Genomic DNA, 27,970 nt, shown 5'->3' with positions numbered 1-27,970 from the left:
CATGTTCTCCTACTTTTTAAAGCAGTTTAATTCGAACCCTCAGATGGCGATTCTAGGAGTAATGGACGATATGTTATGTCTGAATGTTTGAAAAATAACAATAAAAAGAGTATTCAAAAAGAAAAAAAAGAAATATATGTTTAATTAATAACTTACACGATATTAATATGACAACATAAGTGAATACCACTCGAAAATACCTGCTCCCAAAAAAAAGTAGTTCATATTTTTCTCCTTTCCGGTTGACTTGAGTTTCTCATGAAACCTTAATATCATCTAAATCGAGAAAGTGAAGAGCCACTCATGGGAGGGAATTATGGGATCTCTCTCTCTTGTTAAAAGTTCACGTGTGTGTGCGTGTGCGCGCGCGTGCGTGTGTTTTGATGGGCCAGTCTCTTTGAGATAAGGCTCCTGGCTGTGTGGGGGTTGAGCAATCAGACCGGGGCTTTAACCAGTGGCCTGAACGGAACTTCCTTCCTCGCCTGACAAAACAGCAGTCTTTTATAAATGGGGACTATGTGGAGCAGCCAGTCGCTGGTTCAGCTTCAGAACGTCCAACACGGTTTCCACCATCGGCAGCTTCACTAACATCGACATCATGGTCGCTACACGGCTCTTCTGTGCGCTTCTCCTCTGCGCGCTGCAGGAAACGGTGCTGTCGCAGCGCGGACATTGCATCGGGAACCAGTGCTTTGCGTTCTTCCAAAGCCCCCTGGACTTTGCAGGCGCGAAGAAAAGCTGCGGAGACTTTGGCGGACAGTTATTAAGTTCCATCTCGGAGCACTTCTTGAAGATCCTGAAGGCTGCGCCCACAGGGAGGTACTGGTTTGACCCAAAAAAAAACGTAATGTCGGCGGGGGAAGCCCTCCAGATGTGCCCCTCCATCTCCGTGTCGAACTCCTCGGTGCTGTGGGAGCCGTGCGGAGGCAGCCTGAGCGGGTTCCTTTGCCAGTATCCGATCCAGGAGCCCTGCAGTGAAGTGCTAGCGGGCACAGACATACAGGTGAACATTGGTGAAGGGTAACTAAGTACTAACAAGTACTGGGCTTTAGGATATTCAAGTAGGGGAGACTGGGAACGGTTGCAACATCTTTTGTAGTATTTTACTCAATTATTCAGAGACTTGGTGCCAGACCAACTCATTTGTTATATTAGACTTCAAAATGTCTGCTAAATAGCCAAACCATTTAATAGTGATTACATAGGATATATATTCACAATATTCCAAATGAAGAAAGTCAGATATTGCAATTGACGGCTCCACACGTTCATTGTTCCTTACAGTTGTAGGTCTACTTATTATAGGTATTTTTTCTACTTTATACTTCTACCCTAGTTACTTTTTAAACGGGTAGCACATTTTTAAAGCAAATGGCAATTATTTAAATGTATTGCGATTGCGATATACAGTATATGTCACGATATTGTTGCAAGTAGGCTAATCATTTTTTTTTTCGTAATCAGTCTAATTTCTATAGCAGAATATATTACAATGATCGTAGCGGCATTTATTTTTTGCGACAATCTTGTAACGAACAAATATATTTTATTTAAGTCTGTAGATTTGTAGCCGGGGACATCTCTGTAGCAATACAATACTTATATTAGCATATTATATTGCGATTTTGATACATATTTAAATCAATTGTTCAGCCTAACTTTTACATTTTAACATTATTGATACGCAAAATAAATCAACTAACAACTAATGATGTTTTAATATAGAATAAGCTACCTAACTAGTTGACCTTTAACCCCCCTTTTAGCATCTCCAACATGCTAACATATTAGCATACATAGCATTATGCTTAATAATTCATTTTGGTATTTTACAAATATTTTATGCTAAAACAATTGTTTCTTTATTAGTATTTGACTGCAGGACTTTACTTCTAACAGAGTATTTCAACATGGTAGTATTGCTGCTTTTACTTTATTAAAATATATATATATGCTTCCCCCTCTGCAGGTGAAGTACACCTTTGAGGTGGACGATTCGGAAAAGTTCCCGATGGGAACCATCGCTGAAGCACGAAAGGTTGGCGCCAAATATCTAGACTCCAAATATGTGTGTTCCTCAAACATTTGGACGCAAGCTCCCTGGGCCTGCGAGGTGTTTCAGGGCGGCTGTGAACACAACTGCAGCCCTACAACACACAGATGCACCTGTCCTGTGGGGAAAACACTCCACCACAACAACATTTCCTGCGAGGAAGGCATGTGCGAGAAAAACCGGTGCGCGCGAGAAGGCGAGCGGTGCCAACTCACCCCGGGAGGACCCAAATGCGTGTGCAAAGAGGGATTCGAGAAGGAAGACGGAGTATGTGTGAACGTGACAATCTGTGAACATTGTGAGCACATGGATTGTAAGAAATTCAACGGGGTTTATGAGTGTGTGTGCAAGGAGGGGTTTTTGGTGTCACCCCACAACCCCACCAGGTGTGAGGTGATCTGCACGGAGAGAGACTGCAAAGCCACGTGCATTAAGACAGACAAGGACACGTCTCAATGTTTCTGCCCCAACGGCTACATTTCAGACACGAAGGACAACAACCCCTTCTGCACGGACATCAATGAGTGTGACAGTGGGCAGTGCGATCAAAAGTGTGAGAATTTATTTGGTGATTTCAGGTGTTTTTGCTCTGAGGGGTATTACATGGATGAAAAGAAGAACAAGTGTGTTCCCATTGAAGAAGAGGGATCAGGCTCTCATCTTCTGTACCCGACCTCCGCCGGTTCTCACCAGGCCTCAGTGCCCACTTACATCAAGACGGGCAGCGTCCTGGGCATCACTTTGTTCGTGGCGCTGTGTGCAGTGCTGCTGTTTTTCCTCATCCGAAACGCAGTCAAACGGTGCGGCAAATTTGAGCTTTTCACCTTCAAACACCCAGATATTGATATGTTCTACCTGCAGCAGGTGACCACAGAGACGTATAAGAGGCTATCCTTCGACAAACAGTTTAAAAATGACTGCTAAATACTTTATTTAACGAGTTTAAAGAACTATGCTGCTCTTACACTTTTTACAATGTCACTTTCCACTGGTTCATGAGACACAGGTAATGCAGCTATCCACAGGCAGTGTTAACGGGAATCTGATTATGTATCCATAACGCTGCACCACACCACACACTGTAAAGTCATAGATATTGGACTTGCTTTCTGAATGTATTATAGATCGCTTTACGGAATTGTTCCCACTGTAATTTGCCCAATTCTTATGAGCCTTGTTGTTACAAATGTAGACAAATGAAAACATTTCTTTCTCAGTAAGGCCAGTTTACTAAATATGACAAAGTCTAATAGCATTTTCTGTATGATACCTTTTATAATCATGGAGTGTTAATAGATTATGTTACTACAGAATGATTTGTTACTTTTTTGCTGTAAAACACACTGTGTCCTGATACTCATACACACATTGCAAATGTAATGTAACATTCCACATGATGATTACACTGTTTGTATACTACATCAGATATTTAGGATTTTTTTAGATTTTGGTAGAATAACATTTGAAACTTTAAGTATACAAAAAAGTTGTCTTTAGTGAAGTGCACATTATTTTAGTGCTTTTTTTAACAGAGGGCTAATGACTCACCATGACGAATGTTTGCTAATGTCATATGTTATGTGATGCATTTGGATTTATGACATTTGATACTAATGCTCAGTATGTGTAGGTTTTGTCCGGACCTATTTGTTTTGGGATGTATTGGTTGCTATAGGAACTGTTTTTGATGCATATAAGTAACTAATGCCAGTGAGTAATTTCTGACCATTTCACATCAATCAATCAATGTTTATTTATATAGCCCAATATCACAAATGTTACATTTGTCTCAGTGGACTTCACAGTGTGTACAGAATATCAGTATGACAATACGACACCCTCTGTCCTTAGACCCTCACATCGTACAAGGAAAAACTTCCGGAGAAAACCCACAGTTTTAAGGGAAAATGGGAGAAACCTCAGGGAGAGCAACAGAGGAGGGATCCCTCTCCCAGGACGGACAGACGTGCAATAGATGCCGTGTGTAAATCGAAGAGATAATACATTTGCAACATAGGTAGTCCAAATGTTTGGAAATGCATGCATTCATATACTTGACGTGAATCATTTAACATTCTAAAATTTACGAAGTTCATTTTTTTTTAAGCGTAAGGAAATACACTAGAGCTAAATACATTTAAATCCATAGTTGTACAACTTGAAGCAAGGATTCTCCACTCCAGTTGTATTGCTATCTTTATTCTAAAGGTTTTTACAGAAGGGAACATTCTCATTTTATTCAAAGCCTAAGTAATATAACATTGTATTTAAAAAAATGTAATGGCTGTTGAATATTTACTGGTTTATGGAACACTCAAAAGAGAGATCATACCTTCTGTAAAAAGAGGCTTGAGTGACTAAACAATGGATGTGAAACTATGCTGCTATTATGTCAATGTCCATGCAACACATTTAGATAAGACTTGTGAACTGAACTGAAAAAATAACTACCTTCTTTGCATTGTCACGGTTCTCTTTTTCTCCTAATGATATATACTGTACATTTTAGTCATAGAGTTGGGTAATAATAAAGGTTTGGAGTAAATGTGATAGATTGACAGGATTTTTCATAAACAAATCTGTGTTCATGCATTTTGTCCGATAATCAACATATTTTAAGTTTTTATTGTCTTATCCTCTACCATATTGTGACGTCTTTTGTAGAGTGTTGGGGAAATAAATGACATGCAACGATAATGAAATTACATATTAAATGTCATTTCAATCAGTTATTGATTAACAAAATGCAATTAAATGACAATAACCAATGCAACTGTTGTTTCTTTAAAAAGGGCTGACTTAAGAACAAGATATTTTTGTTAAAAAGTCTTAATTCTGTGGTCCATTTTTATCAAATTATATCGAAAAACATGTATTAAAAGTTTGAAACAGGTAGTTCTGTTAGGAGGACTTCACTGAGGTTTCAATTTAAAATGTTAGGACTTTTCAGCTTTATTGTCCAATTTAAACCCTGTATTAGAAAGGTTATAACATTTAGGAATACACTTTTTTAATTACTCAATTTACTAAGAAAATGAACAGCTGCTTTACCAATACAATTTTAATATATCATTTACAACGGTCAATTCTGTAACCTTTAAGAACTTTAAGGAAACTGGATCTGAAGTGTGACTGGCAGCCTTATTCCCCATAGTGCAGAGTGGAGTTGGGAGGGGCTACTGCGAATGGGGGGCGTTGGGGAAATGCCCCCTTTGCGTGCGCGCGGATTCGTTGCGTACGTGCGTAAAAGTCGTGCGTAATTGGGGATGTGGTCCGCCCTGCAGAGGAGAAAGTTTTTTCAGTGGGCAGCGAGGTGGGCTGATCAACTGCCTTCCTCCGCCGGGACAACTAAACATGGAGTCGGGGGGCTATAAATGCGAGACAAACATCTTCCCAAACAAACAGGCATATGGACTGATGGAACGCACGAGATCTTAAACGGACACAACCGAGGCTTAAAGATGAAGGAGGTTACGCGACATGTTGTTTTCTTGTTGACTTTCCTGATGGGCAGCTCCAGCGGGATAGAGCTGAATAGCGGATACTGCCTCGGGACTCAGTGTTTCTCTGTGTCCGGGGATCCCAGCGACTTCACCACCGCGCGAGACCAATGCAGAGATCGAGGCGGGCATTTAATGACGGTGCGCTCCTCTGTGTCCCAAGATGTTCTGAATATTCTGCTGGGGAACATCACGGGGCGGTTCTGGATCGGGTTACATCTCCCGGCCGGCTGCCCGGACCCTGCTGCGGATCTGAGAGGCTTCCAGTGGGTCACCAAAGACAGCGAGAGTGACTTTCTCCACTGGGCTCAGAGTTTTGACAGCAGCTGCACCGCTCATGCCTGCGTGTCAGTTTCCGAAGAGGACGACTTTAAATGGACCCAGGAGCCATGCGCGGAACATGCGGCTGGGTTCCTCTGCGAGTACAGCTTCAGTGACCCGTGCAGAGGGCTGGCTGCTGCAGAGGGCGAGTATGTCCTCTACACCACCCCGATGGGGTTTATGGGAGAGGATTTGCTGTCTTTGCCCCTCGGCAGCACCGCTGTACTAATGCCAGCTGAGACTAACTATGTCTGCTTCAACAAGGAGTGGATCCAGGCGCCGTGGACCTGCGAGATACACGAAGGTGGGTGCGAGCACAAATGCACCGTGAATGCTAACCACGAATCCACGTGCTACTGCCCGCTGGGTCAAACCGTGAACCCCGCAAATAATGTCACCTGCGAGGTGATGGTGGACGACCCGTGCCTACCGCTGCGGTGCGCGCACGCATGCATCAAGAACGGAGACTCCTACGAGTGCACGTGCGAGCAAGGGTATAAGCTGGCTCAGGACGGCAGGTCGTGCGTGGACCTCAACGACTGCAGGGATGAGAGGCAGTGTCCCGGGGAGAACTTCTTGTGCGTCAACTACATCGGAGGGTTCCAGTGCGTCTGCATGGATGGATACGCGCCGATCGGAGACCAGTGCGTCGACGTGGACGAGTGCGCCTCCGCTCCGTGTGAGCACCTGTGCGACAACACTCCCGGGAGCTACGCGTGCTCGTGCTATGATGGATATAAAGCAGACCCAAAGTCGATGCATAAGTGTAAACTGCACTGCGGGGTGGAGGAGTGCCCCGCGGAGTGCGACCCCAATGACAAGTTCCAGTGTTACTGCCCCGAGGGGTACATCTCGGAGGAGAGGGGCGAGCACACGGTGTGCATAGACATGGACGAGTGCGAGAACTTATATTGTGATCAAGCTTGTAAAAACACATTTGGCGGCTATGTGTGCTCGTGCTATCCGTGGTACACGCTGGTTGGAGAGTTCGCGTGCGTAAAAAACGAAGATGGCACCGATGGAGGCTCTGGAGAGGGCACGACTCCGAGTATCCCCACAGCTCCACCCGTGCCCCATCCAGACCCCACCAGGCAGCCCTCCGCAGTGACAGTGGGGGGGCTCGTGGCGATTATAGTGTGCACTGTGTTCTTCATCGTGCTTGTGGTGTTCCTGGCGCACCACACGCTCAGCGGCAAAGGGAAGCTGGAGAGCAGCCGGGAGATGAAAGCTGCGGAGGAAGAGGCGCACGGTTTACAGACAGTGGCGAGTGATGCTTAAAGAAGGAGACAAGTGAAGCGAGACATGTGAATGTACAGGTCAACCCTCCGAGACAGTTTTGGATATTTGAATGATGTAGATTTATCAGGACACAGAAGAGGCCACTATACCATTTATTTCAGGGCTGCACAATTTGAAAATAAATAATTGCAATTATTTTTGAATGACATTGCAATTGGCAGTATGGCCATATTTTAAACATTATCCAAATGATCATTGACAAACATAGTCAATTGAGGATCTGTTCCAAGCAAGGATATTTTTTTGTAATCAATTATATCAAATAAACGCTTGTAACCCTGGAATATACTTACTTCATTCGGACATGTTTACATATGTTGCCTTTACCAAATATTGGCTTTCTGAGATGTGGATATTGCATAGAACTATTTTGATTTCGTTCACATTTTTGAATAACAATCCAGCCCATTCAGGACAGATGTTTTCTTGGAAGACTGGTGGTATAGCCTTCCATTCAACGCACATGCACCAGATGCAATGTAACACAACATGATGTACTCCGTTTTATTTTTGAGTATTTGCAAATATTAAATTATAAAAAGGTAAATAAAGGAGGTGTCTCTTTTTTCCCTCACAGGCTGAGGGCCCCACATTGTGGAGAAACAAGTAAATTACAGGTCATTGTACATATGTTTTATTTGTCATATAGCTACAGCATATTTCTGGCAATCAATATATTGAGTGAGGCTCCTACAACAATGCAAAATAAAATTGTGCAATAGACAACATTTTTGCAGGAACAAGAAACAAATGTACAGAATACGATGAAGCTGAATGGAAATACTGTAGTGTAGCAAACTGTATACTGTAATAATATATACATATTCGGATATGAGCTCTATAAACAGATGTGCAGTGTGTTATTTACACAGAGTATGAATGGGACTTCACAGAGCTCAGGAGCAGGGGTGTAGTGCTGCATCCTCTGAAAATACTCAAATCTACTACTAAAATCCAATATAAAGAGGTGTGTCTGCTGTGTACAGACTTTTATTAATTTCTGAGAGTGATTTGAAGTTATTAGGTCACATGACAGGGAAGCTATTGAAAAAGAAACCTGGATTTTCAATAAAGAATGTAATATTAAAGGTGACATGTCATGCTTTTCCGGTTATTACCCGTCCCCTTGTGTGTTATGAAGGTTTTTATGCATGTAAACGGTGTGCAGAGTCAAAACCCTCAAAGTACACCCTGTAGCGAGTAAAACTCTAACACAGAAAATACCTCCCCAAAACGCCTCGTTGGTGAAACGTCATCATCCATTTGATTCTTCCGGGGACATCTGATGTCATGTCGTACCCGGAACGAAATGGACCAATCCGTGGAGCCGTTACGTTAAGCCCCCGCTGATTGGTCCAAATTGACCAATCCACGGACTAATCCACTAATGACCAATCCACGGACTACCTCTCACACTCAGTGCATGCAGCTCTGCTGCTGATGTGATCTCTCCTCCCGGGCTGCAGGCTGATAACAGACAGTTGGGATCGTGGCGAAATTCTCTCTGCAGACCCATTCTCACAGCGTTTATCGACCTTTTTCTTACTCAATATCAAGCCACACTTATTGTTTTTACTTCGGCTGTGACTTTGTGTGTGCTCAGGGTGAGTTTCGCTGTGTATCGCTAAACAAGGAAATCATACCTCCACGGAGCTTAGCGCGAGGGGGGGGGGCAAGAGCTGCAACGAGCCGTTTAGTGGAGAGAGTGAATACACGTAGTTTACAGAGATGCTGTATGCGAAACAATGTGAGTTTGGAAAATTGCACAGTATAAATCTATTCTAGTAGACCTCAACAATGGAATTATGGTCAGTGGAAATGGCCATGACATGTGACCTTTAAACACGTGCTGCCGGAAGCATGGAGCTGCTCTGACACCTGCTGGACAAATACTGGCACTGCACTATGAGCCGGGGTGCTTGAAGAAAAACACTGCATTTTCAATACTAATATTAAACAAAGGATGTTAAAAAAAATCCAATATAAAGAGGTGTGTCTGCTGTGTACAGACTAGTATTCATTTCTGAGAGGGATTTAAAGATTTAAGGTCGCATGACAGAAAAGCTATTGAGAGAAATACACAATTTCCCCCAAAAATGTTTAATCCAGGTTTCTTTTTCAATAGCTTCCCTGTCATGTGACCTAATAACTTCACATCACTCTCAGAAATTAATAAAAGTCAGTTCGCAGCAGACACACCTCTTTATATTGGATTTTAGTACTAGAATTTTGAATTTTCAGTGGATTTGATCACGCAAAAAACCTGGGATGCGTACTCCAATTTTTAAAGTGTACTATACCCCTGGTTATAGATAAGCTTACTAACGTAAATGATTGGAATACCTCCTCCACCACTGGAAGCATTAGAAGTTAGAAGGTATTACATTGGAAGATACAGCTCTAAAAAAACATGGGGACAGGCTGCTGCAACCAGATGGGAGAAGTACTCAGATCTTGTACTTCAGTAGAAGTACCAGAGTGTAGGAAGACTCTGTTACAAGTAAAAGTCCTGTATTCAAAATGTATCAATTAAAAGTACAAAAGTATTAGCATCAAAATATACTTAAAGGACCAATCTTTTACTTTTGAACCTTTAAGTCAGAGGTGCCCAGTACGTCGACCGGCAATGCTGGTAGATCGCGAGTCATTCATAAAAAAAAAATCCAGCTCCGTTAAAATAGACAAAACAGGTTTTGATCCCTCCTCCCTGCCACTTAATTCAGGAGTTTACTTGATTGACAGAAAAAGCGACCTATCGCTTTCCAATCTGTTAACCCAGAATGCAAAGCGATACAAAATCAGTCAAGTGCCGGGAAAACTCAAATTAAGTTAAACAGACAAACAAGAGACAAACAACAAAATGAGTTGTGCAAGAAGCTAAAGACATACCACTTCCACCCAGAATGGGAGGAAGAATATTTTGTTGTGATGTCACATTGAAAGATTATTTGCCTTATTTTTTTACACCTGGGTAAAACAGAGTCCATTCTCTTCGGTTCGAAACATAATTTCAGCAAATCCGACGACTTCTCAGTTGCAGTGGGCGACATTATTGTCACAAGTAAGAAGGAAATTACATACCTAGGATCTATTCTTGAGGCAAACCTCTCCTGTGACAAAATGGCATCCAATGTAATAAAAAAAGTCAATCAAAGAACTAGATTCCTATACCGGATCTCCTCTCTGGTAAACAAAAACACCCTGAAAACTCTGGCAGGAGCACTCATTCAAGGGTACTATGACTATGCTTGCACGTCATGGTACCATAGCACCTCCAAGGCGCTAAAAATAAAACTTCAAACATCGCAAAAATAAACTGGTCAGACTACTGCTTGACCTTTCATCTAGAACCCACCTCACCTCTGCCCACTTTGACAACCTAGGATGGCTTAGAGTAGACGACAGAGTACAGCTACTTGCAATGGGCCTGGTCTACAAGATCCACTACACCTCTATGGTACCCATGTACATGTCAACATTCTTCCCAAAGGTCAAGGAATACCATGATCATAACACCAGAGGGAGCTCCACAAATCATGTGAAACCCAGATTTGGCACAAAAAAGGGGGAATACACGTTTCGCAATTATGCCACATCAAGGTGGAACGCTCTTCCCACAACTGTAAAGGAAAGTAAAACTATACTTACCTTCAAAACCTCTCTTAAAGAGCATCTTCGGGGGAGAGCATTGCAAAACTGGCCCCGGTAATGGTACAAATCTCAACCTGTCGTTCAATGGACAGCTTCCCCCCCCCCCCCATCTATGTATATACTCACATTTTAGACTCTGTTACTAACTGTATATCTGTAGACTTGGTATGTCTTAAATGTCCGGTTAGGATGTATTAGAACGAAATCTAAAATGAAAATTGTAAATAAGCAATCTGTATGTAAAAAAACCACCTGTATGTAAATTGTAAATAAGCCATCTGTATGTCAAATATGTCTTATATGTCTTAAATGATATGATGAATTGGAAATGGGGGACCCTGATGTAAACAAGACGAAAGTCTTTCTCTGGTCTGCATCCCCTTAACAATTGTATGTTTTGAGCTGTACTGTACTGTACCCAATATACAAGCTGTTAATAAACTTTTCAATCAATCAATCAATCAAAGGTAACGTGGAGAGGCATTACCTGAGTGTTCACAAGGCATATGACAGCGACTTCCCTCCGAGTAGCGAGTTGAGAAAGAGAAAGGTCATGTATTATTGCTACACAAACATTATCTCGCAGTCTTAGTGTCGCCAACTCTTTTCTAACATGCAAAAAGACAAACAAATGCGTCTATGGTCGGTGTATTTTTGATCTTTCCAATCCAGACGAGATCTCTCTCCCGTCTGTGTGCGAGGGGGCGGGGCAGTTTACACACACGCAGCTGCTACAAGCAGCAACACACGGCGGGGATGGCGGAGAGAAGCGCTCCAAGGTGTGGTTAAATGTTACTTCATCAGTTACCTTGAGGCGGACAATGCTCGTTGCCAATAGTGTTTAGCATGTAAGGGCGGTAACACGAGCAATTTGTCTAAACATTTATCAAAAGTGCTCCACATTCAGACGGAGGAATGCACCGGGTTCGACTGTCTTTCTAGTAGCTCTGTAGCCCCATCCACGAGTAACGTCTCCACGTCAGGTGTTATGTATGCTAGCAGCAACACACGGAGTTAACACAATTATACAAACATGGGTTAATGATTAGAGGAAACTGAGTTACTCTTTATTTTGTTAAAGTTTCAGCTATTCTGTTCACAGTTCTGTCATCAGATTATTTAATACGATTTGTTAAAACATTGTTGTTTCTTTTGATGTGAAATATTATTGATTTAATTAATAAAAAGCAATGTTAATTTTGTTCACAATTTGTTTAGTTAATTTAATAATATATGTATTTTTTAATCAAGTATTCATCTTTATTGTCTTCATTGTTTCCACATGCCTAAAACAACCTCAAGCTAAATCTAAAAGTTGATGGCTAAATGAGAGCGTTTGAGAAATTGTGCAAGGCATACAGTAATAGTCCGAATAGTCGATTAGTCGTTTCATTAATCGATAGATTAATCGATTATCAAATGAGTCGTTTGTTGCAGCCCTATTGTAGTTATCCCATGTATAAATAAAACGTGTTATTCAGCAACCCTTGCAATTTGGGATTTTATTTTTGGTTGGTAGACCTCGGTGAGCTGGTCATTTCAAAAGTTGCTCACCAGCCAAAAAAGTGTGGGCACCCCTGATTTAAGTGTTCTCAAAGCTGGTAAAGGTGCAGCTAGTTTGAATGACTTTGTATACTGCAGGGTAGCTTGTGAATTTACTCCAGGTGGAACTAAAGTCTGATTTAACACTTGATTATATTTACCATCATTCATCCAGATCTGTAAAGTAACTAAAGTAATTAAATGAATGTAGTGGTGGAGTAAAAGTACACCATTACCCTCTGAATTGCAGTGGAGTGTAGAAGTGCGAAGCACTTCAAAATTGTGCCTAAGCACAGTATTTGAGTATCTACTTAGTGACTTTAAACCACTGGTTGCAACTGGAGCAAAACAACGAAGACAAATAATGTATTTGAAAGAGGAAGGAGATATTTGGGAACTTGCACCATATCCCGTCGGGTGTGAAGACCTGCCCATGTTATCACTGTTAGCTGTGTGGGGGGGCAGGCAGCAGGGGGAGGGGCAAGCAGAGACATAGGGAACAGCTCTCCCACTCTGGTCCGGGTCAAACACAGGTAAGATTCTCCTTTCATTATCACTGCAAAATACAAACTATAAAGACCATGTATGACCGCTCCTTAAACACGTTCTTTAGAGTCGATGACATTTTAACTAATCTATATCCACCGCTGAAAATAGTGCATTGTTGTGCAATAAACCGTGTGTGTGTCCCGTGCCAGGATCTCATTCAATGTGACGTGTAACACTTATTTTTAAAAGTATGTACATAATAGGTGAAGATATTAAAGGATTATGCTGTCATGGTGATACGCAGGATGAATCTGATTAAAGTCATAAAGCTAAATGAGGAGCGCATGCGCAGTACCGCCCTGATATGTACACAGTACAGTTTATTTCAACACTATTTATACACACAACAGGAACAGCTGTAATCTCATCTGCCATATAATTTCACGAATCTTTTTTTAATTTAAATATATTAAGTCACAGTTAGTCAGGAAGTCACTTCATTTGTAGTTGCTAACATTTCTGGTTTAACTTTGTAAACGTTGTAGGCCTACGTTTGTTTTATGCTATTTTATGTAACAAAAAACTGGGAAATGCATACCAATGATATGAAATATTACATATAAAAGTGCATGTGCAGTATACAGAGGTGTAAAGTAACTAATCTACTCAAATAAAGTACTTAAGTACAATTTTGAGGTAGCCTACTTGTACTTGACTTTAGTATTTCCATTTTTTGCTATAGCCTACTTCTACTCCACTACAATTCAGTGGTAAATCGTGTACTTTTACTCCACCTCATGTATTTAATACCATTAGTTAGAGATCTGGTTGAATGTGAAACATAATCAAGTGTTAAATCAGACTTTAGTTCCACCTGGAGTAAATTCACAAGCTACCCTGCAGTATACAAAGTCATTCAAACTAGCTGCACCTTTACCAGCTTTGAGAACACTTTTTTAGAACACAAGTTGGTAGAATAACCTCATCAGTTGTGATTATTAATATCCTATAGCAACAATGTTTGCAATTCCATAAAGTTAAAAACAAGAATGGTGAAACTTCATTCATCAGAGGCTGAGATATGTCCAATTTTGGCAGCTCCTTTTGTAGAGACCATTCCAATTACAACTTCATTTCCCATAGTGCACTGCAACCACCTGAGAGCATTTATATAGAGCATTTTTGTCAGCCTTTAGAAAGCTCCCCAAGAGCACAGAAGACTTGTGATGTGTAAACTGAAGTACGCTTCTAATGTATATTTTAGAAAATTAAGGAAATGTCCATTTCCTGAAATACTTGTGGATTGAAAATGACAAAAAGGTAGGGTTTGGTTTGGAGGGTTACTCAAATGGAATCCGTTATATTTACTCGTTACCTGTAAAAAAGAAAGAAAAAGTAATCAGTAAATTAATCTTAGTTTCAACAAATACAAATAATGTAACCTGATTACTTTCCGTTAATTTTGGATTACCTCAATATGCAGGCAAATAAATTACAAGAGAAAATAAATATGTGTATAATGTAAGACAACAACAATGTGACCATAGGAAAGAAGAAACCAACATATTTAGTAGCAGTATAGCCTATATACACCAAAAATTAAACACAAAATGCCCAGTTTTAGTTTAATGCACACAGTGAAGCTCACACACACTATTAATAAATATGATATAGGTTATACTGAATTAAAAACAGAACAAATTAAACAAAGAAAGTGAAAACCATAAAGCAGATTCAGGCAGTAGGCGTATAGATTCAGGCAGTAGGCGTATAGATTCAGGCAGTAGGCGTATAGATTCAGGCAGTAGGCGTATAGATTCAGGCAGTAGGCGTATAGATTCACACTTAAACAGAACTATACAGTTTACAGAGAAGAGATATCTCCAATCCCCATTTTTTTTTTTATCTAACAGTAATCTGATCATAAATTCTTCTGTAACTAAGTGAATACTGTTTTTTGTATCCTAACTACCTAATCCTATTATATGTAATCCGTTACTCCCAGGGTCGTCTCTCCCTACATGCCGATCATGCAGACTGCGTGGGGCCTCACCTTGCGGAGGGGGCCTCATCTTGCGGAGGGGGCCTCATCTTGCGGAGGGTGCCTCAACTGAGCCGAAAATGCGGCCCACCTATGCGCTTATGCGGCGCAATTAGTGTGGTGCGGCACGGTTTCGCCTCTGTGAGGCTCCACTAGCACCCCACATGTTAGTCAATGGGAAAAAGTCTTTCTGGGCCCAGCGACTGATACGAAAGTGTAGTACCACCGTTTGTCCACAACGAATATTTTCCTCAGAGTCCGGTGCACTTCCTGGGGGCTTGATGTGCACCCCTGATTAAATCAGTGGTTGTGTACTGAAGCTGCAAAAGTGAACAATAAACCTGCCGAAGGAAACATCTGACAGTTTCCCCTTTTTCTTCTTCTCACATACCCAGGGGCGCCGTAAGGGGGTGAAAAGTTAGGACGATTCTAAGGGCCCGTGACTGACAGGGGCCCCAAACATTTTTAGAACATTAAGAAAAAATGTTTAAGTAACCTTTCATCAATCATCAATAATTCACATTAATATAACGTCATATTGATGATGTACTCACTAAACTTACGATTCATTTAACTTGTTTTCTTCCAAAAGTTAATTATCCAAAGCATCGAACACCCCCCTCTATTTACATGTAATGGTTTGGTCCTGCCTCCAAACGCTGTGCGGCACCGGCCCTTTATAGCAGAGAGTGAGAGCATGTGAGGAGGGATGCTAGTACACTTACATGTGAACCATGTCTCAACGACTCACAAAGTCAGGCTTTCAAAAGAGAAAAGAAAGGAGAGAAAGACAAGAGAGAGGGACTAAACGGCGACAGTATGTCACCCAGTTTTTCAAAAGAAAAGATGGGTGTGGTCCATGAGTGGTGGAAATTAATCTGTTAGCTAAGCGTAGTCCATTGTAAATAATAATTGTAATGTTTTGCTGACATTAAAGGTGGGGTAGGTAAGTTTGAGAAACCGGCTCGAGATACACGTTTTGTTATATTCCATGGAATGCTCTTAACATCCCGATAGCAATGAATATCTTAAGGGCTTTGACAAAAAATCCATAAAAAATGTCATCTGTGGAAGCCGTAGCACTGTAAAAAGCACGACCAATCATCTGAGCCGGCCCGGCTAAAGTAACTGGATGGCCTACCTGCCTGTCAGCCTTCCATCTGTGCACAAACTTATCTCGTGCCCTCATTGGTCATGTGCGAGTTCGTGTGTGTTGGAGGAGGGGCTCTGTAAGGAAGTAGCAGATTTCTTCCTGTTGTGTATTTTCAAATTCAAAAATTTCAAAATGACCTACCCCACCTTTAAGTACTGTTAATATCTTCACAGAAAATGCAGAGGTTTTTTATTTCACTCCTCTTTTAGCTGACATTTAATAAATGCAGGTACATTTTCAGCAGCTATTCATACTAAATCAGTTGTCCCTCCCCTGGTGCCAGGACCAACAGATCCATCTTTAGGCTCCGCAGCCCTGTCCCCCCATAAGGCTTTGCAGTATTGCCATGCTGTCCATTGAAAGCCAGTTGACTAAAAAAGCTGGACTTCAAGGACTTGATCAGTGACTTTGCCTGTAAGAAGGCTAGGCGCTGGGCTCTTGGTGAGTAAGGCTGAGCCAGGGCTCGTAATAACTGTTAAAGGGCAAGGCTATGGTAACGATATTGGATCACTACACAGAAGATGCATGATGAGAAAAAGACTGAGAACAGGTAATAGGCTCTGATTTAGCACCCCCATCAGGCCTTTTAATTTCCATTTCCGTTTTGTTGTCCGTTTACACTTTAATACCCGCTTATTTTGTAGTTGGTATGTATATTTAATAAAAAAATCTGCTGCTTGTTATTTTTTTTGTTATAGCATTTTATAAATGATAATATTGGTGTTAATGTTCACTTTATTTTAATTTAAGAGGTCATGTATATTTAAGTTATATTTATTTTGATTTTTGAATGTTCCATTCAAAATTTTTATTAAAAATGTATTTACACCATAAAAGATGACTATTGAGATCTATTGTCAGGAATGTTAGTCTTATATCAAATAGTGAATTATACTGCAGCAGAATGTTGCAGTCTGCACAGTGTTATATGTTCACCGCTCAGTGTCAGTAAATATTGTGCAGTTAGTATTGGACTACAAGATAGATGCAGGCCTGTACAGGTAGAGTTATTTAAAGCATAAATGAGTCGGTTGGGTTCTGGAGGTGTGGTTACAGCATTGAGCTTGGTTGGCGTGGCCTGGGCCTGGTGGTGGGGCCCAATGTGATATCTTTCCATGGGGCCCAAAATCCCTGGCGGCACCCCTGCACATACCTACCTGTCCTTAAATCACATTCTTGAAGCGTCACTAATGTTTGACTTTCTCTTCATGTTAGGGCGAAGTCAGGCAGGATGTGGACGTCAGCTCTTCAGTTGGTTTTCATTGGTTTTTACCTTCAGGTATGTGTGTGGCTTTTAGCTCAAATTGATTACTTTCACTGTTTTACCAAACTGAACAGTTGACAGTAACGTGAAATTCAGTAAAAAAAACAATCTAAAGCTAATCTGATGCTGGACAATAAATAAATTAAATGTTTTATATCTTTTGAAAATATGCTTAAATTCAAGCCAAATTACTCTCTTGCCGAGAATGGAAACAGCTACCATGGCTCTGTATGAAACGTAACACAAACTGGCCAACGGCACTTTTAGAGTTGACTAATCAAACTGTTTGTAAGGATTTATCAAAAGCTTAATCATTGCCTTTCTCTGTTTGCAGTCTTGATGCTAAGCTAAGCTAACCGACTGCTGGCTCCACTTTCACCTTATCTAACTCTCAGCCAGAAAAAATAAAACAGGCATATTTCCTGAATTGTCAAATTATTCCTTCATCTTAAAAGTCCAGTGATTTTTTATTTACACAAATGTTGGCTGCAGGTACCCACATGCTACCCATCATGCACTTTTTACGGCCTTGTGGCGGATTGCCCCTCGAGAAACCACTACTGGGTTCCGACTCTGCCTCCCAACATCACCCACCTCTACCTGCAGATGAACTTCATCAGTGAGATCAACAGCAGCTCGCTCAGAAACTATGACGATCTTCAACAATTAGATCTTGGGATGCAGAAAGTGCCGCTCGTCTTAAGGAACAACGCTTTCCTTAGGCAGAGAAAATTGACAACACTGGTCCTAGGCTCCAATATTGGCCTTCAGATGGAGCCAAGGGCATTTGCAGGATTGTTTAATTTACAACACCTCTTTCTGGACTATTGCAATTTGCCTGAGTCCATACTAGCAGAACGCTACCTGGAGCCCCTTTTGTCCTTAGAAACTCTTGATCTCTCCCTTAATGAAATAGTGAGACTCAGACCAGGACTGTTCTTTTCAAAACTTACAAAGTTCACACAGCTTAACCTCAAATTGAATCCGATTGAAACATTATGTGAAGATGATCTAGTTGGTTTCCGGGGGAAATACTTCAAACTCCTGAATTTGAACTCAAATAAATTTTATAGGGGTTATAGTGAAGATTTTGACTGGAAGAAATGCGGAAACCCTTTCACAGGGATGGCCTTTGAAGTCCTTGACTTATCCAGTAGTGGGTTCAACACGGAAACATCAACACACTTTTTCAAAGCAATAGAGGGTACTCCAATTACTCATCTTATATTCTCTGGACACCTTGGCAGAGACTTCTCGTTTTCCAACATTCCTGATCCAGATGAAAGCACATTTGAAGGCCTCATGAACAGCTCAGTCAACATTCTAGATCTGTCTAAAAGCCGTATATTTGCTTTGCAGAAGGCAGTTTTGAGTCCCCTAAGGAATGCAATAATTATTGACATTTCCCTGAACAGAATCAATCAGATTGACCAAAATGCCTTCAATGGTCTTCAAGGACATTTAAGGATGCTCAACCTGTCATACAACCTCATAGGAGAAGTATATTCTTACACATTTACCAATCTCAATGACCTCCGGGTGTTGGATTTGTCTTACAACCACATTGGTGCATTGGCACCCAAAGCCTTCAGTGGTCTTCCAAAGTTACGAGCGTTATATCTGACAGGAAATTCCCTCAGAGGCCTTGGCTCTCCTGCCGCATTACCAAACTTAGATTATCTTCTTTTGGGTGACAATAAGCTTAAATCTCTGTATGGAATCAGCAAATTTGGCAAGAACAGTATCCATTTGGATATAACAAACAACAGATTAACAAGTTTAGAGGATGTTTATATCATTTTAACTTCTTTCAATCGTCTCCAACATTTCTTCTATGGTGGCAACATCATCAAGTGGTGCACAATGAGTCTGAAAGTACCTCATATTAGTTTGGAAGTGCTGGATCTTCATGACAGTTCCTTGAATGTCATTTGGGCGCGGGGGGAGTGCCTCGACCTGTTTGATCATTTAGACAATCTGCTCGGTTTAAATATAAGCTATAACTCCATTGCGACTTTCCCAAAAGGGATTTTTAGCAGTTTAAGCTCAATCTATGAGATGGACGTATCATCTAATGCCTTAACTTATCTGCAGCAGGATCTCTTTCCGACCACCCTGAAAAGACTGGACCTTTCGGACAACTTTTTAGCCTCCCCGGACCCTGTGACTTTTCTGTCTCTCAGCTTCCTCAGTCTGGCTGCAAATCGGTTCTACTGCGATTGCAATCTAGAGAGCTTCCTGAAGTGGCTGAACGTGACGAATGTAACCTTCGCAAGCCCGACTGAGGAGTACAGATGTGAGTTCCCAGCCGCTCTCCAAAATCTCCCTCTGGAGAATTTCTCCAGGGTCATCGAACCGTGTGGGGAAGACGATGCAAAGGCCATCCAAGATCTTCAGTTGGCACTGTTCATCTTCAACGCTGTCCTCGTCATCACTGTCATCCTCAGCGGGTTTATTTACGCCCGTCTCCGAGGGCACATATTCATCATCTACAAAACCATCGTCGGTAGGGTTCTCGAGGGCCCAAAACCGAACCTTCCTGTGGACGAAGTGCAGTACGATGCCTTCCTCAGCTTTAGTGAAAATGACTATGGGTGGGTGGAAGCAGCTTTGCTGAAAAAGCTGGATAACCAGTTTTCCGAGGAGAACCTCTTCCGCTGTTGTTTCGAGGCCAGAGACTTCCTGCCTGGTGAGGATCACCTGACCAACATCAGGGACGCAATCTGGAGCAGCAGGAAGACTGTGTGCGTGGTCTCCAAAGAGTTCCTTAAAGGTACAGTATTTCTAACTCTGATCTGTAGTAACAGTCGGCTGTAGTCTCCTTAAAAATTGTCCTTGAAATACTTTCCAGGAATAGTTCGACCTTTGGAGATTTAAATTAATTCCCTTTCGTGAGAAGGAGATGCCATTAATGTGCATGTGAATGTCATTTAACACCCCCTGAAGATATTGTTTTAACTAACCACCAGTGGTTTAACTTTTCACCTAGCTGCAGTGATTTACAAATCTGAATTGTAAAATGGCTGGACTATTTCTTCGAAACAGTGGCTTATGAGTGTTGTCATCTCTATGACATTAGCAGGCAACCAGCAGAACCTTCAGGAAGTCCCACCTCCCAGCCAAGAAAGTAGTGACATGGCACAAAACTCCAGAACTTTCAGCTTTTTAAGCTAAGCTAAGCTAACAATCTCCTGGTTGTTTCATATTTTGGCTAAAATATATGGAGTGGTATTCTATATGTTAGCTAACCTTTAGCAAGAAAGTGAAATAGCACAAAAGATAAAATGAATAACCAAAAGAAATTAAAGAGGTTAACTGTTTCGTTCCTCTTTTCAGATGGTTGGTGCTTGGAGGCGTTTACTTTGGCTCAGGGCCGGATGCTGGAGGAGCTGACAAACGTCCTGGTTATGGTGGTGGTAGGCAAGGTGTGTATAAGGCTGCTGACTTACTTTCTTTACACCACATTTCTGAAAGATTTTATTTACATATGTCTAGCAATATCAGATTTTTGGGAAATTGGGGGCAAGGGCCATTAGCAAGCATTTGCGTATTGACACATTAAAGAAATAATGAACCATATTATCTGGGGTCTGTCTTCTTGCCACATGAACAATTCAAAATATTATATTTTCTCTGATCTTTGAGTTCTGGTTCTTGCCCCCAAATCCTGAGGGGAATATCTGGTGCTAATATGCTAAATACTACATTGTGTTTATTAGCTAGTTGCTCACTTTTCTTTCCAGCTTTGGTGCACCGTGAAACCATTAACAATCCTGGTGAGAATGAACCAAAAATATGAATTATGGACAGTCAAAAAGGAACAATGAGGTGATAGATGCTATAAAGCTCCATAGAGCTGAAGGAACCTGCAGAGTCCGGCTCAACAACACAAGTGACGACTACAAGTAGTCATGTGATCATTGGAAAAATATAGATAATAGCTAGTAACCAAACCTAGTTTTATGTACAAAACTCGCCATCTGCTATTATCCCATCTTAAGCCCCAAAGACAAGCGTATAACTGGCATTTCTGTAGCTCCCTCCCACCCGTAGATGTCAGGCTCCATACATATTCCATTCATCATTGCTTAACTCCTGACCTTCACTAATGACTTGTATCTTCTAATAAAACCCAAGATGGCTCACTACCAGCTGATGAAGTACCACGCAGTCAGAGCTTTCGTCCAGAGGAGGGAGTACCTGACCTGGCCGGAGGACCCTCAGGACCTGGAGTGGTTTTATGAGCGGCTCGTCTCAAAGATTCTCAAAGACACAAAGGTGAAGAAGTTTGCAGAGGACCAACCTGAGCCTGCACAGCCTGACGCCCAACCGCAGGAGGAGGAGGGTATCCAGCTGGAGAACATCGGACCAATCCCATGTCAACTCTGATTGTTAAAAAGATCGTACTTTAACCAAGAAAACCTGATGGTACCAACATCCCCCCTGCTGAAGTGTCCCCAGAAAGCAAGCACGCAGGCTTCTTTGCACTTTAACCCTCTGGAGTCTAAGGGTATTTTCTCTATTTTTAGATGTTTTCTTAAATCACCTTTTAAATGTATTTCTTCTAACATGGCACCCATGTGTTACATATCAAAATGTTCAGGACAATCTCTAGTATTGCTATATATGCAAATTACTCACCTTAGAGCACTGTTTGATGAGATAAGTAGCTCAAAAGCTTAAAATGTGACATCTGATTTTCGGACAATCTTCAAAACTTTTGTGAAAACACAAATTTACTCATGTGATCGAATTGTTTTGGTGTTTTAGATTTGGTTACCAAAGTCTTAGGATCACAAAAGCAGTGAAATATTTGAATTACACTGTATATAAATGTGTTATTCATGTCTAAAATGAGATACATCAGGGACTGAGATACATCAGGACTGAATAATGACTTCATATTACATACCAAGGTTCATGTGATGTGTACAAATACAAATTGAGCATTCAACCTTTTTTTTCAACCAACAATTTATTATAAATATGTTTTTTTCAACCAACTATTTATATAAATATAAGAAACTGGAAAATCTAACTATATACAATATTGAACATCAGAACTTTCAACCAACTATTCATTATAAATGTCAAGACAGTGTCAAGGTCTTTGTCTGTCTTCCAAGACAGTGGGTCTGGCTGCTGTGTCGGTGGGTGTGATGGTGCATGGGCTGCTGTGTAGGTGGGGTGTACAAGTGCTATACGAGACCTCCATGAGACCTCCTTGCTGGCTGGGTTGAAGGTGATGGCTGTGGTGGAGCCTTTGTGCTGAGGTGTATCTTGACCTGGTGGCAGCCGCAGATGGAGGTGGAGGCAGCTGTAGTGATGCTGGTCCTTGGTGGTGATGGCTCTGGTGAAGGCCCTTGAGCCACGGTAGATCTTGACCTGGGGGCCGGCACAGATGGATGTTCTGGCTGCTGGATAAACACCACCTGTGGGCCACTAGGCCCAGGCAGCTGTGAAAGATCTCTGTAAAACAAATTAAAATGTAGGACAATAATTACAACTAATTTCATTGAAATAAAGTTCAAGTCAAATGTTGCTCAAGCACAAATAACAATGCACACATAAAAAGAAAGTTTGGGAGGTTGGAGAAGGAGTCTCTCTCGATCTCTCTCTCACACACACACACACACACACACACACACACACACACACACACACATTTCCAGTTACTTTACATTCAGTATAAAATCACAGACACACATATACATAGGCTACATCTGATTACAAAGTCTCATCTGTACAGGACGGTATGATACAAATAATCGATGGCAAAAACATGTCACTGTAAATGTCTCCGTTGTGGGACGAATAAATGATGAATTTAATCTACACATGTAATCTCACTTTTACACACCAAAATAACGTTAACACAGAGTAAACGTTTGCTAATGGAGAGTCTATTTTGTTCAATAAAAAGTTCATGACTATCGATAAAAAATATATATCAATAAACCTATTGTTCATTTTCGCGGTATTCCCCACACATTGCCAATACACTATTACTGTAATATTTACACTTACCCATGCCCAAATGGATCCTTGTTGTTGTCTTTGTATTCTTCTTCTTCAGAAGAGTGGAATACTTCAGGTTCTGAGGCTCTATCTTCACTGCTGCTAGCGAAATAAATCTCTAGCGAAGTCGGCAACTGTAAAGTTTTTTTTAGCCATTTTCTCTGTCTCTCTCTCTCCCCTCACAGACGTAAACTGATGGGAGACACGTGGTTTATGTTTTGTTTACTTGGTGGGTAAGTCCTTAGTGATTTATCGATGTCCATTAGTCATTTCAGACCTTGATGGCTGCCGGCCGAGATTTCCTTGACGGACACACAAATCCACCAATCCCACACAGTGTAAAGTCAAGCTGCTTTGAGCGGCCATATTGGCTGCTGCGCCCTGGTTACAGTCTCACAGGAGATACCGCTGGAAAGCTACTCTTCCAGCGATTCCGCGGATATATTTCTACTCCTTATAATCGAAAATATATGATTAATTACGTAAAATTATGCGCACCTGGACTCCAGAGGGTTAAATGGTCTTTTCTGATTTTCAAGAAATAAAAGGAAATGGGTATTTAGACAAATGAAAGGCCTCCTTAAAAGGCCCTTTGTATTTCAGTTTCACAGAACCAAATCCAGAACCCTGTGTTGTCTTTTAATTTTCATGTATTTAGCAAATATGTAACATGGCATGAAATCTATTTTAAAATCCTTTTTCTATTCATCTACATTTTTTTGTAATTGCCCGCTTTCACAGTATTCCATGACCCAATGACTACAGTAACATAAATAATGTTAATGTGTTATTATATTCGTATGTATCATTTGCAACGTTAAAACTGTGAGATAAGCCTGTTTTGGCAGAGGTCATAACTTTGTCTTTTAACCATTTGTTAGGCAGCTTTTCTTTTCACTTCACATGAATCAAAGAGAGAAAGTGTGTTTCAATCTCTGCAGGTGGTGAGAACTGCAGCTGAAGGCAGACCTGAACATAGGTGTATTCAGGGAGTGTGTACAGAATAATAACTCCCGTGATTTGTTATTTCTATTAATACTGTAAAAACACGTTTAATGACATTTTATTTCATTTTGTAATTGTATTTCTTATTTTCATTTTTTCCTATGTATATTCCGTGTGTGAAATATGTGTTTCTTCTTATTCTGTCGCTGCCTTTACACGTGAATTCCCCCCGACGGATTATTGAAGGTCCATCTTATCTTATCTTGTTAACATGATATCACTTTGTATGTAAAGTCATTTTTTTAATAAACTGAAGAAGCTTCATTTTCCAGCCGGTTCCTCCTTGTGGATTGGTATCACTAGCTTTCTGAGTGTTTACATCAAATAAAATAATGTATTTATTATGGTATTTGTAGGAGCCAAAATGCCCTTGAGCCTGAGTTTATTATTTGTATTATTATTATTAATATTAGTATACATAATTTGTACTATTTTCACCACTAGATGGAGAGTGTTAGCTGTCTTTCCTGGCTCTACCATAGACTGTATACACATACATTATAAAGGGCTCTACCTCTACATGTCAGTCTTGAGCAGCGGTGTCCAAACCTTTTTCACTCAGGGCCAAATACAGAAAACATACTAAGGTCTGCTCCACTAGCTAAAGGTGAGGTATATTGCCTTATAGGTTAAGTTATAGGTTAACAAAATCAATCAAATGTAGGTAAATGATGCTTGATACTTGAATATGCTTTAACAAAACAAACAGCATCCCAGCTTTCCATAGGGTTTCATTTATTTTCTTGGCAGCTCATCCCTCAAAACAGAAGCTTGCTCAGATTGCTTATAATAAGGGGAAATATGAAGAGTATATTTCAAGCTTGTAATGGAAATAAGTCATTGGGCTTTTTTCTAATTACCTAAGATTTGTTAGAAAATGTTTTCAACTTTATGATCAAATGTATTTGACATTGGGCTTATTAACACATGAATGCTACTGTGTAATATATGTTCACATATATTTAAGAAGAACAATATAAGACAAGCACAAGTTTCATGTGTGGGCCATTTCCTTTATACTTTTAGACCACAGGCCGCATTTGGCCCCCGGGCCGTAGCTTGGACACCCCTGGTCTTAAGTGATCAGTGCATTAATTAGTAAGTCAGTGAAAACAGATTTTATACTGGGTGTGTCACTTTCAACTCCTTTCATTAAAACAATTTCATTACAGCCCTCACTTCAAACAGCAGCATCTCCCCAGGTTCCCGTGTGTGTCGGAGTGTGAGAGGAGAGTGACCCGGGGTCAGCAGGTTCCCTCTCTCTCATTGAGTTGTGTGTCAGAAAACAGGAAGCCACTGGGCAGAGGAGAGCTTCCGTCCTGTTGGCCTGCATCCTCCCGTCTTTATAAGCTGTGGACAGTCCATAATGTGAACTCAGAGCCACATTAACATCTGGCTCACTCACTGGTATTCTGCAGTTGTTTCAATGTTTCTCTGTTTCTACAAAAAAGACAGTTTTGGAACTTAATGTTGTCGTCAGAAACCCGAAAAAGTTAGTGGGTATTATTTGAATGTACTTGCTGTACAGTATGAAGGACCAGAATATAGAAGCATTTTGGATTTAGGACTAAATACAAATGACAATAGGATGTTGATTTCTCACTTAAGGTCCAATAATGCAATTTTAATTTGTATTGTCACTACTACAATGGGCTTTCCCTAAAAAATATGATGTCAAATGGATTCTCATTTATTTGAATATTGTTGAAAACCAACATTTTTATGTTTTAAAATATTACAAATGTGTATTAAATATTTACAATGCAATTTTAAATGATTCAGGTTTATTGCCAAGTAGGGTTACACATACAAGGAATGAGCTTTTTGTGTTTTGCAAGCAGTATATTACCTAAAGGTAAGTGTAAAGAGAATAGGATGTATTACCCTGTAAATATGTACAGTAAATCAGAGACAAAAAAGGAAGAGCGGTGCAGTTAAAAAAGAGATCAAAGATTGGAATGGCAATTGGACATGGACATATCTGTACATGGTAAACATCTGTTAACGACCCTGTGTAGGTTTCTGAACCACGTTAAGTGCACACCAAATAACCAGGATGTTAATGTGCAGCATTATAGCAGTAGTCTAAAGAACAACAATAAACAAGAAGGCTTCGGGAGGTGTTGTAATGTGCATAGTTATATACCATTATATATGTACGCCTGTTTATAAACCACATTCAAAAGAAATGTACCAGTAATCAGATTACATCTTTTGTTCTGCAACTGTAAGGGACTACAGTTACCTTTTGATGGTATCCTATACCGATCTGTTACTCCTCAAATCTGGTGTTCAGGTAAATCACATTTATTTCAAGACTAATGTTACACAACCTATTTATCTAAAAGACATGTATGGACACACCATGTCATTATTAGCAAAGAAAGAAAGGAAATATGCAATAAATAAAAGATTTAATTCGTGCCAAGCCAAATAAAAAAGGTGATAAATCGCAGCGTGAAATTAATGTAATCTTTATTCATTTGATTATAAAAGAATCAAAGAAAATGATAAGAAAAAGGATGAAGTATTTTATTTTCCTAACAATCCATTCGATTTGTTTAGAAGTAACTTCACAATGTGTGCTGTATCTTTCTGCCTTTTTGATCGACTGAGAGAAGGCAATCCTCCTCCCTGACTGGACCAGTCCGGCGGCTCGACTGAAATCTAATTTGAAGCAAATGTTTACCTTGTAAACAAGCTCTCCGGCCTCTTCAGTTATTTCAGGCCTGCAGGATATTCTTAGAACAGACACACATGCTTCTGAGATTCTCCCTCGCAGGGAAATGCAATAAACCCTGCCCCACAGCCACAGATAATATTTGACCTGTTTAAGCAAATATAATTACAGGGATGCTCACGCAGGCCGCCGGGGGGGGGGGGGGGGGTCCTCTGCGGGAAGTGGACTCATCTTCACTGAGATTGAGAGGAGGAGAAGAAAGGCAGCCATGGGGGACAAACTGATCTCTATGAGCCTAAATAAGATCTTTCCTTCAACACATCAAGCGAGCCCAGTGTGGGTGCTGCCTTACGTAATGTGTTTTATGGGGCTTGTTTGTTTGTGGGAGTTGGTTCTAGGGTTAAGGGGTGTCGCAGTGATGAGAGGAAAGAACCAGCAGCAGCATAGCGGTACTTTTCCTCTGACACCATCAGCCTGCCGGGGGTGAAATGTTTTCAGGCTCCAGCGGCTCTTTTCCAGCGGCTCCTTCCAGCGGCTCCTTCCAGCCAGTTGTGGTTGGAAGAAGTTGAAACTAATGCCTTGTGATGAGTTCATCACATTTCCACAGGAGCGCCCCTCCGCTAACACTATGTGAAAAAAAGATCTGAAATAATAAAACACTACATTTGAGATGTCAAAGCAGGCAGCACTGAACGATAGTGAGAACAACATGGCTGTGAAATTCCACATCCAGAGAAATGAAGCTGGCTCTCTGGAGTTTACTGGATTTTGTTCCAAAGAGAGAACAAGACTATCGTCGAGCCAAAAAGGGGATCATCTCTTTTCTTACCAAGTGTGTGTTTCTTCATATAAACAAACATTGTAAGTCAAACATTAGCGCTAACTTGGCAGTTTATTGCAGAGGAGCAGAGACATGGGTGATTTAAATGCAGCGAGAATGGCAACACGGAAAGC

The 27,970-nt window shown here is 40.9% G+C and overlaps 3 protein-coding genes across 7 annotated transcripts; all 3 read left to right on the top strand.

Annotated features, from left to right (window-relative positions):
• The first annotated feature begins 401 nt into the window (after positions 1-401).
• Positions 402-4,823, top strand: LOC117554174 (thrombomodulin-like). The gene is made up of 2 exons (XM_034228460.1): positions 402-1,003; positions 1,970-4,823. Exons 1-2 carry the CDS (start codon positions 599-601, stop codon positions 2,975-2,977), a joined length of 1,413 nt encoding a protein of 470 aa, XP_034084351.1. The 5' UTR covers positions 402-598; the 3' UTR covers positions 2,978-4,823.
• Positions 4,824-5,329: 506 nt separating this feature from the next.
• thbd (thrombomodulin) lies at positions 5,330-8,266 on the top strand. Its single transcript, XM_034228440.1, has one exon. The coding sequence runs from the start codon at positions 5,428-5,430 to the stop codon at positions 7,150-7,152; it is 1,725 nt and encodes a 574-aa protein (XP_034084331.1). The 5' UTR covers positions 5,330-5,427; the 3' UTR covers positions 7,153-8,266.
• A 4,571-nt stretch (positions 8,267-12,837) lies between these two features.
• Positions 12,838-22,253, top strand: LOC117554374 (toll-like receptor 5). 5 transcript variants are annotated; one of them, XM_034228792.1, is made up of 5 exons: positions 12,838-12,899; positions 17,265-17,328; positions 17,648-20,086; positions 20,650-20,738; positions 21,451-22,253. In XM_034228792.1, exons 3-5 carry the CDS (start codon positions 17,920-17,922, stop codon positions 21,700-21,702), a joined length of 2,508 nt encoding a protein of 835 aa, XP_034084683.1. In that variant the 5' UTR covers positions 12,838-12,899; positions 17,265-17,328; positions 17,648-17,919; the 3' UTR covers positions 21,703-22,253. The 5 variants fall into 5 exon arrangements, with proteins under 5 accessions (XP_034084683.1, XP_034084681.1, XP_034084684.1 ...); XM_034228790.1 differs by having other exon boundaries at positions 12,853-12,899; positions 17,806-20,086; XM_034228793.1 differs by lacking the exon at positions 12,838-12,899 and adding an exon at positions 16,469-16,490.
• The last annotated feature ends 5,717 nt before the right edge of the window (positions 22,254-27,970 follow it).

The sequence above is a fragment of the Gymnodraco acuticeps genome, unplaced genomic scaffold (assembly GCF_902827175.1).
Source record: "Gymnodraco acuticeps unplaced genomic scaffold, fGymAcu1.1, whole genome shotgun sequence".
Taxonomy (NCBI): domain Eukaryota; kingdom Metazoa; phylum Chordata; class Actinopteri; order Perciformes; family Bathydraconidae; genus Gymnodraco; species Gymnodraco acuticeps.
The sequence above is the reverse complement of the archived record's forward strand: the minus strand, read 5'-3'. Positions and strand labels throughout refer to the sequence as shown.